Consider the following 9629-nt stretch of genomic DNA (forward strand, 5'->3'; position numbering starts at 1 on the left):
TTAAACAAATGTGGTTTCTACTGATAATTGAGATGTACAAACTATGGCATAAAGGAACGACGAGCGGATAAGAGACAATCCGTAATTTCAAAGACATTAATGAGCGAGCTAGGACGGAAGTAGTCAATATAACTATTTGTTCAGCACTTTTGAAATGTACAGCGACAGAATTCAGAACATGGGCCGTTCTTACAGTATTCTCCCTGTACACCAAGTCAGAACCGTAGGCTAAATAAAGGGGGAATATAAGCAGACAATGAAAGCTCTTACAATATTCAATGATTACATTTCTCTAAAACAGGCTATAGGCTAAATGTGCACCATCAAGTCAGAACAGTAGGCTAAGAGGAAAGGGACCAATTTATTAGGGCTACTAACAGTTTACTACACAACATACACTTAGTATTACTTTGTTGGCTACAGTATACATACAGTGCATTCGGAAAGTATTCAGACCCCTTGACTTTTTCCACATTTTGTTATGTTACAGCCTTATTTTAAATGGAATAAATTGTTTCCCCCCCCCATCAATCTACAAACAATACCCCATAATGACAAAGCAAAAACAGATTTTAGAATTTTATTTCAATTTTTTACTTTTAATAAATGTACAAAAAAATTCTTAAAACCTGTTTTCGCTTTGTCATTATGGGTATTGTGTGTAGATTGATGAGGAAAAACATGTATTTAATCCATTTTAGAATAAGGCTGTAATGTAACAACAATTGGAAAAAGTGAAGGGGTCTGAATACTTTCCGAAGGCACTGTATAATAATAATAATAATAATAATAATAATAATAATAATAATAATATGCCATTTAGCAGACGCTTTTATCCAAAGCGACTTACAGTCGTGCGTGCATACATTTTTGTGTATGGGTGGTCCCGGGGATCGAACCCACTACCTTGGGGTTACAAGCGCCATGCTCTACCAGCTGAGCTACAGAGTATCTCCCTGGCATATTACATAATTTATGCAGCAGCATACAATACTTTTTTGGACTCACCTTGATGTGCTGTGGTCACTTGAACAGGAAGGTGGCGCAACAGTCCTTCTTGTGGGCTCTAGAAAGAGGCCCGAAATCCCAACTTGGAATTCTGAGTTGGAGGACTGTTCAAAAGTATTTTTCGTATTTTCCCAGTCTGAGCTAGTTTTATCCGAGTTCCCAGTTGTCTTGAACTCACTGAAGTCTGAGATTTCCCAGTTCCGAGTTTCCATTTGTTTTGAATGTCATGCTGGATTGACAGCATGGTCAATGTATTCAAACTTTTCTGGCCCATGGCGTTACCCCCTTTTCCGTGATAACCAATTGGTAGTTACGATCTTGTCTCATCGCTGTAACTCCCCTATGGACTCGGTTAAGGTCGAGAGTCAAGCCGCACTGCTTCTTGACACACTGCTCGCTTTACCCGGAAGCCAGCCGTACCAATGTGTCGGAGGAAACACTGTCAAACTGACGACCGAAGTCAGCTTGCAGGCGCCCGGCCCACCACAAGGAGTCGCTAGAGCACGATGAGACAAGGACATCCCGGCCGGCCAAACCCTCCCCTAACCCGGATGACTCTGGGCCAATTGTGCGCCGCCTCATGGGTCTCCTGGTCACAGCCGGCTGTGACACAACCTGGGATCGAACCCGGGGCTGCAGTGGCGCCTTAGCACTCATTGTTGAATTTGCGATTTCCAACTTGTTGTGTAATGTTTATCTGTGATACGTATCTGTGATACGTTTTATCTATAATTTATCTTCATATGACAAGGATTGAAAAGGATTTGCCAGTAGATTGCCGACTTGATGCATGATGATGACTGCTTGTCTAGCTTGCTAGCTAAGATTTTGAAAGTGTGATGTTGACATGATCAGTCCAATCAAAGCTACAGTAGATATAACATGATTTGACGTCATTTTATCTGTAGCCAATGACCTTGAGCCTTCTTGGATGGGCACTTCTAATGTAAGTCTATGACAGCACCCAAGGGGCTTGAATTTTCTGGCTCTACCCGTAGATTTTGCGGTGACCTAGTGTCCCAATGAGTGACAGAACACTGAGCCAATCACGGCACAACTAGAGAACATTACAAACCCCTACGCTCCGTATTTTCCGCTGGCTGTCCCACCACCACAGAAAGCACTGAGCTAGGCTGAAACACCTGCATTTTGGAGCTGCCTTACTCATGAAAGCAAAAAAGAGACCATGTTTGTATGCGGCTTTATTAACTCAATTATATTTCCTTTTTAACATTGTTTGCAAACTGATATGTGACACGTATTAAAACCAAAGTAACATGCAAAACAGGCACACAAAAAAGTAAAAAAAAAAGTTTTTTAGCTAAACAGGTGGGGCTCAAAACAGGTGGGGCTCAGCCCCAACTTCCCTGAATGACGCGTCGCCACTGTACGTCACCACAGTACAGGCTCACAAAACTACAACTGAAAATGTGTCTGTAATAGTAAGAGAAATCAACATCATGTTTTTGATGGATGGTTCTTCTTATGAGGTATTCCTGTTTTTTCATTGGTTTGTTCGTCAGTCTTTCAATCTGAGCAGCCGTCAACAGCTTTGCTCCTTTCATCCATACAGTCCTTCTTTCCTTGTCTTTTTTCTCCTGCTGAGGGAATCTACTCAACCTCAAGGGTAACTTCCATTCTGGGGATTCACGAAACACATGTCATAGACGACTACAGTGAATGACAGCATGTGAACTGAGGCAGTGAACTCTGGTCATGAAGTAATGCCATGATTACAATCACTCGATTTAGTCACAGGATCATCTGATTAATCTACAGTTTTTTTTTTACTTAATTGAAATACTACTGTGGGTGCCTTAATGCTAATTCTATCCAGGGAAAAGCCTGGCCTCTGTAAAGACCAGAGTTCAACAGCCCTACAATGAACAGACACTTCACATCAAAGGTAAATCTACTGTACAGTAGGGTCTATAAGTCTGTCAGATAGAAGCTCCCATTCACTCTTAGGGGTCTCTACTCTGAGGGGGCTCTGCAGATCATAAAGGAAACATGAGAACAACACAAACTCACGAGGCAATTAAAAAAATAAAACTCTTAAGCTGAAGACTGTGTTGTATGCAACTAATACATATTTATACTCACACTTCTGCTCATGTAATAGGGTTCATTGTGGTAGAAGGGAAAAGAGTCCAACGGTTACATTAGCGGCATTGAATAGCAACTCTGAATGAGTAGAGAGAGACATTACACCCTCACCACATCAGCTTTGACAGAGTTTATTAGACATGGCAAATCCTATTAATCAGCAGGTAACACTATTAGTTTACCCTGGGGTTTGGGATGCATGAGGATCAGGGGGAGCTCCACCTGCACGTCACTGGCTGTGAGACCTCCCAACAAGCTGAATGGGGTTAAAGAACATAGCAGATTAGTATGTATTATTTTCCTCAAATTCAATAAAAAACATGACAACTTTTAAGCTAACCCTTACCCTCCTGAAGAGACCATCAAGTTGACCTTGATTTTGTAGGAGACCAAGATTCCCAACACTTCCTTATCCATACCGGCTCTAATCCTAATGGGGGAAAAGGAGAAGATGGTGAGAGAAGGACTCAGGTTGTTCCAGTCTAGATTTGAATGTGATAATAATGCTAGTCACATAGTGTTGGAGGCCAGGTTTGTGTCCTCATCCTTCAGTCTGCCGTCCAGCGCCAGACCGCGCTTCTCCTTGTTGTCGGCCAGTAGGGGGGTGATGGCAAGGGATTTATCGAATGTGCTATTGGCATCTATTGTCCTAAGAGAAGGTTGGAGATGTTAGTACTCAGAGCATCGGGAGAAGAGCACTCCATAGAAGATGAGGAGGAGAGGGACGTTGTCTGAGGGTGGGTTTCTGTCTACTCACCCAAAGTCTTGAGAAAGTATGGTTTTAGTGTATTTGTCTGCGGAGTAGAGCACCACGTCTGTAGTCTGCTCAACTGAAGGAAAGATCCCGCTGTTACCAAATGAAGTATAGTATTTTAGTTCTAACATTCATAGTCAGTGGTGATAGACTTACCTGTGATTGTAATTTTTTTCACTGTTTTGGCGGTTTCGTTTTTGACTTTGACGTTGACATTGATCGGATCTCCATGGTAGTAGATCTGACATCAATACAAGACAAAATTGTCTACATCCCCTTTTGATTATGTATTCCAATACAGTTGCTACAGTAGATGCGCTGTAGAAGCCAGTGAGGCCTTCTGTGTAACTCACCTCCTTTTCCAGAGAGGCCTCTAGGTGGATAGGCTTGTCAGACATCATGAAGCTCTTGCAGATGTCAGCCTTGGGCCCAGGAGCACCAGTCGCATCTGGGGCAAACTGGATCTTACGGACGATCATGCGGGCAGTGTCTCTACAAGGAAGGAGGGAAAAGTAGCAAAGAGAAGAAGGGAGGGAGAGAGGAAAAAAGAGGGTCAGAAAGAAACAATTGTTTTTACATGTAGAGAATTTCTTATGTGTGTAAATATTTCAATAAACAACACAAGGATTTGGATAGCCACTCACTTCTTATCAAGTTTCTCTTTCTCGGGGTCTGCCTCAGTTGCAATGTAAGTCTTGACTTCAAAGTCCACACCGCAAGCCTAGGTGTACACAAAAGGTCAATGTAAATATAATCAATCATGGAATTCAATCTATCTGGGGTAAAAACTGTTATCAAGGCAAGGGCCTACCTTTCCAGCATTCTCTGGTCCTGGCTGGATTGTGACAGAGCAGGGAAGGTTTGTGGCAATGTCGAAAGTGAAAGCATGGCCCTGCTCTCCTGTCTTCTTGAGCAGGCAGACGTGCATGGGTGTGAGGGTGGGTTTGTGGCCAGCATCAGGGTACAACTGGATGTGCTTGACCCAGATGTCTTTCCTAAAAGACAGTCCAATGACATCCAGGTCCTCACGACCATAATGGAAGGCACAAGCCAGCTGCACAAACACTGGAGAGAACAGGATCAACATTAACCAGTGTGTAATCATTCCATAGAATTGCTAACATGAGCAACTTCTCTGTAAAATAAAGTGTACCTTTCCTGCCTGCGAGGTCTGCAGGATCAATTTTCACTACTCCCTCTGTAACAACGATGGGTAGAGATTTTAGAGATTTGCCCCTCCACACAAATATCTAAACTGGATACGATACATAAGTGCAAAGTATAAAAGTAAGACTTACCGATAGGGTCCACATTCTGAACATGGTCGACATAGTTTCTCTTTCCAAGGTAAAGGGTAAGCTGAAGATAGGAAGAAAACATTGGTCACACAGAATGTAACTGGAGCTCTTTTACATTCATCATTAATAGGTGATGGTCTCCATTTCTATGGGGCAAGTATTATTAGAGAGACGGAAAAGGTTTTCACTTACTGTGCCATTCCTAGAGATTTTCTTGTATAACCTGAGGAAAGATCAAAGAAAAACTAAACAGTCAAACTCAGCAGTATTTCACTGTAGTGGCACATTCTGAAAGGATAAAACACACAAGGTTCATTTCAAGTAGTGAAAAATCTAAGGTTGATTGAAAGACAAATGATCAATCAACAGTTTATAAAACGTGTGAAGGTGTGTAATTGATAATGACACAACCTGATATAAACATATTATTTATACTAAATGATGATAACTGACATGTTTTGTCCAAAATGTTTCCTAATCCTGAGTTTATATATGTGTTTGTCGGGCCATACTGATGGCTGGGGCTATAAGTCATGGTCATATCTCGTCTTATAAGAGCAGATTGAGGAATTAACTCTTGAGCATTGTATTACCTAACCAACTGGATTTGACTTGGGTTGTAAGCCCCCCTGCATGAGTGACCATTCATCACATAGTGCTTGTGATATTCACAGATGCTCAAGTCAAAGCTGCAGCCTTGACTGCCCTAGCACCTTATGGCAACCAATGCTGTAAAAACCTATGGAAGAAACACTGCTCAATGGAGTTTTTCTTATGGGAGATGAAAAGTCTGATGTAAGCCTACTGCCACTGATAAATTGACAAATCCTTTGTGAATGGTAACACTTCATGTTATTAATATGCATGTGCTCAGTGTCGGATAGGACCCAAGTTATTTCCGGTGTGAGCTTCCTGCTGTTATGGTCAGCAGTCCTCTGAGCTCTTAAAATGACGTTTTTGTTAGAGACCTTTCCTTATTCTGCTCCATTTAAAAGATACCAGCAAGGAAGGTTATAACAGATAGGCCTACATGAAATAGATAGCTCTGTAAAATGGAGGAGTGTTGCTACCCCCTAATAGAAAAGGTTTGACTCACTTAGCCATTTTACAGCAACTTCAGGAATATTTCTGTGGAAGACAAAAACAAAATGTACAATGTGTGACTTTATAAAAATGACACAATAAAAGGTGAATCTAGATCACAATCAGGCTTAACCCCTGATCCACCAATGAGATTAAAGGATGCTCCGTCAGTGTAGAGTGCCAGGGAAAGGCGGGATGACTAATCTGGTGGAATGAGATTACGGCATCACTGTGAGTTACCCTGAGCCAAATCTTGGCTGGGGATTATGCACAGAGACCTTAACAATACCTCAAAGCACCTGGGCAGGAATTACACGGTAGCGTATTCTTATGTCACACTATTCTTCTCACGGCTCAAAGTCAATCTAAAAGGAGGGTTTTCATCCTCAAGTTCCTGATAGATTCCACACATTGACCAAAGCCCCCCCCAGAAGCGTTCACAAGGTCACAAGGTGTCTTATTTTCATGAAAGATTTACAGCAGATAGATGAAGATAATAACACGAGATCATAACAGTATCAATACTCATAAAGATGAGTAAAAAGAAGAAGAAGATCAATCTAATTTTAGTTGAACTGAAGGATACATTTTAGACAGTGGCGGTCAGTGCCGTTTAAAATGAGGGAGGATGATTCTTTTTTTTATGAGCATGGCCTTATTTATATTACAGCATATTGGATGACTGTCATTCATATTCCATTCACCTAGCTCAATGTAACATCGATAGGTTTAGGCTACTACATGATACTCTGATTTTCCCTGTACCCATCATGAGGTTGCTACAACCTAGCCTATGAATGAAGGTTTACAACGTAGAGAATGTTGAATAATCAAGGTGACATTCAACACCGCCTTGCACACTCTTGCCTGCATCTAGCTGATCTAGAGAGTAATCATTAGTCCAACAGTTGCAAATGTGAATTTCTATTAGACGAATTCCGGTATTTTTATCCCCGTTTTGTTCCGTTTGCTTCCGTTTAAGAAACGTTTTTCAACAGAATCGGCAGAAAGAATACACCCCTGATCACACGCAAACACAGTTCACTTTCATAGCAGCCACATACAAACAGCTTGATCACTTTGCTCGTTGTATATATAATTCCTTCTTGCAACTATCTGAGCGTTCTCCTCCTCTCACCTTTTCCCTTCGCTTGTGGACTTCAGTGCACAACACATCAGCTGTCTGTGACCAGGCGAAAAAAACTTTCCAAGCCAAACCTTCATATCATGACCGCTATAACTGCTACACACAGCCTACCTCATTGTCACGTCATAGTCAACATAGCTACTAGAACTAACGTGTTAGTAAACCCACTAGCTACAATCATACAGTACAGTGTACAGTCAGAAAGCAGTTTAGCAGTTACACCGGTGGGCCCCAGTGGCAATAAATTAATAAAACCAAAAGCTAACCTTGACTTGGAAGAGTTCCAGTGTTGGACAGCCATAGCCAGCTAGCTAACATAGCATCCCTCTCTGTTTCTGTTTGAGTAGGTTAAACTAGCTAGCTGCATTCTCTAGCTAAGTGAAAGTAAAACAAAATACAACCAAATATAGCTCTCTCTCTCTCTCTTGCTTCTTCTTAATTTTGGAATTATTTATTTATTTTTAAACTGTTCAACTGTTGTCTTTCTCTCTCTTTGAGTCAACTACTCACCACATTGTATTCACTGCAGTGCTAGCTAGCTGTAGCTTATGCTTTCAGTACTAGATTCATTCTCTGATATTTTGATTGGGTGGACAACATGTCAGTTCATGCAGCTAGAGCTCTGATAGGTTGGGGGACTTCCTCTGAAAGTTGTCATAATTACTGTGTAAGTCTATGGAAGGGGTTGAGAACCATGAGCCTCCTAGGTTTTGTAGTGAAGTCAATGTACCCAGAGGAGGACAGAAGCTAGCTGTCCTCCGGCTACACCAAGGTGCTAACCTACAGAGTGCTGCTGAGGCTACTATAGACCTTCAATGCAAAACAGTGTGTTTTAATCAATTATTTGGTGACGTGAATATTTCATCTATGTTTCACTATTTTAATTTTTATTAAAATCATGATGGTCCTCCCCTTCCTCCTCTGAGGAGCATCCACTGGTTTTAGTCAACCAGTCACTACACACTTAGAAAAAAGGGTTCCAAAAGGGTTATTTGGCTGTCCCCATAGGAGAACCCTTTTTGGATCCAGGTAGAACCCTTTTTGGTTCCAGGTAGAACCCTCTGTAGAAAGGGTTCTACATGTAACCCAAAAGGGTTCTAGCTGGAACCAATAGGGTTCTACTTGCAAACAAAAAGGCTTCTTCAAGGGGTTATCCTATGGGGACAGCCCAAGAACCCTTTAAGGTTCTAGATAGCACCTTTTTTTCTAAGAGTGTACCCACTGGGCACAGACATCAATTAAAAGTCTATTCCATGTTGGTTCAACATAATTTCATTAAAATGACGTGGAAACAACGTTGATTCAACCAGTGTGCCCAGTGGGTATTATCATTTCTCGTGTTTGTATTTTGGTAATGTATCACTTTCTATACTCAAGAATGGTGCTGTCCATGGTCCTGATCTCAATACAATGCCGGTATTCAATCAATTGATGAGATCAGGACCATGGAGAGTGCCCTTCTCGAGTTGCATTAGGAGAGTGATGCAGAGACAGTGTACCATTTACAGGGAGTAGTTCACTATATTTCAGTAGTCTATATGAAGTTAAGACTGGACTTGATTGTCAGCAGTCAGCTGTCTTTATAAGAATATATATTTTCCACAATGGAATAGTAGCACATTTCTCCTACAAACGGCAGACACTGCCAGTAGGCTGCCAGAGATTGAACACACCTCCATTTCCAATTAGACATAATATCTATGTGTGTTGTAAATGTTATGCAATTACAGGCAGGATGCTATGCTGCTTTTCTAGTAAGTAATTCACCTAATACCTTTTACTATCCCCTACTAAATCGGACTGACGTATTAACAGGCTAGACACAAGTGTTTCCGAACATAACATTTGAGAATCCTAGTTGTGGAGTGTGTAATATTCAATTAAGGGCAACAGTTCACTCTACCCATAAACACAGATGTCCCAATTTTAAAATGTAATTGGTTGGCTACATTTATACATTAAAGCATTTACCAACTTTTTTTCAACTACATTACAGAGGTTTTGTCAGCATCAATTCTGGTTTGAAGCCAGTTGAAAACTGTGTAGGCATTGAAGTTTCAATCATTCAACCTACATGCAGTTGTGAAGAAAAAAGGATTGCCGATGTCTTACCTTTTCCTAAAGTTATCAGCGCACCACTGATGTTCAAATTCCTTGCATGTGTTCTGTGGTCAGAGAGTGTAGTCTCTGACTGTTGACATCACTCTTTATATACGGACATCTCCCCCCTCCC

General features: G+C 41.3%; 1 protein-coding gene across 2 annotated transcripts; it reads right to left on the reverse strand.

The window, feature by feature from the left end:
* Nucleotides 1-2206: 2206 nt before the first annotated feature.
* Nucleotides 2207-6697, reverse strand: LOC311142273 (arrestin-C-like). 2 transcript variants are annotated; one of them, XM_084177896.1, is made up of 14 exons: nt 6263-6697; nt 5359-5389; nt 5167-5227; nt 5022-5066; nt 4680-4933; nt 4513-4589; nt 4222-4360; nt 4025-4109; nt 3872-3944; nt 3629-3763; nt 3461-3544; nt 3297-3370; nt 3112-3192; nt 2224-2647 (listed from the first exon to the last, which is right to left on the reverse strand). In XM_084177896.1, exons 1-13 carry the CDS (start codon nt 6268-6270, stop codon nt 3134-3136), a joined length of 1125 nt encoding a protein of 374 aa, XP_084034022.1. In that variant the 5' UTR covers nt 6271-6697; the 3' UTR covers nt 2224-2647; nt 3112-3133. The 2 variants fall into 2 exon arrangements, with proteins under 2 accessions (XP_084034021.1, XP_084034022.1); XM_084177895.1 differs by having other exon boundaries at nt 2207-3192.
* Between the last annotated feature and the right edge of the window lie 2932 nt (nt 6698-9629).

This window comes from Coregonus lavaretus, assembly GCF_964263955.1.
Source record: "Coregonus lavaretus genome assembly, chromosome: 15".
Lineage (NCBI taxonomy): Eukaryota > Metazoa > Chordata > Actinopteri > Salmoniformes > Salmonidae > Coregonus > Coregonus lavaretus.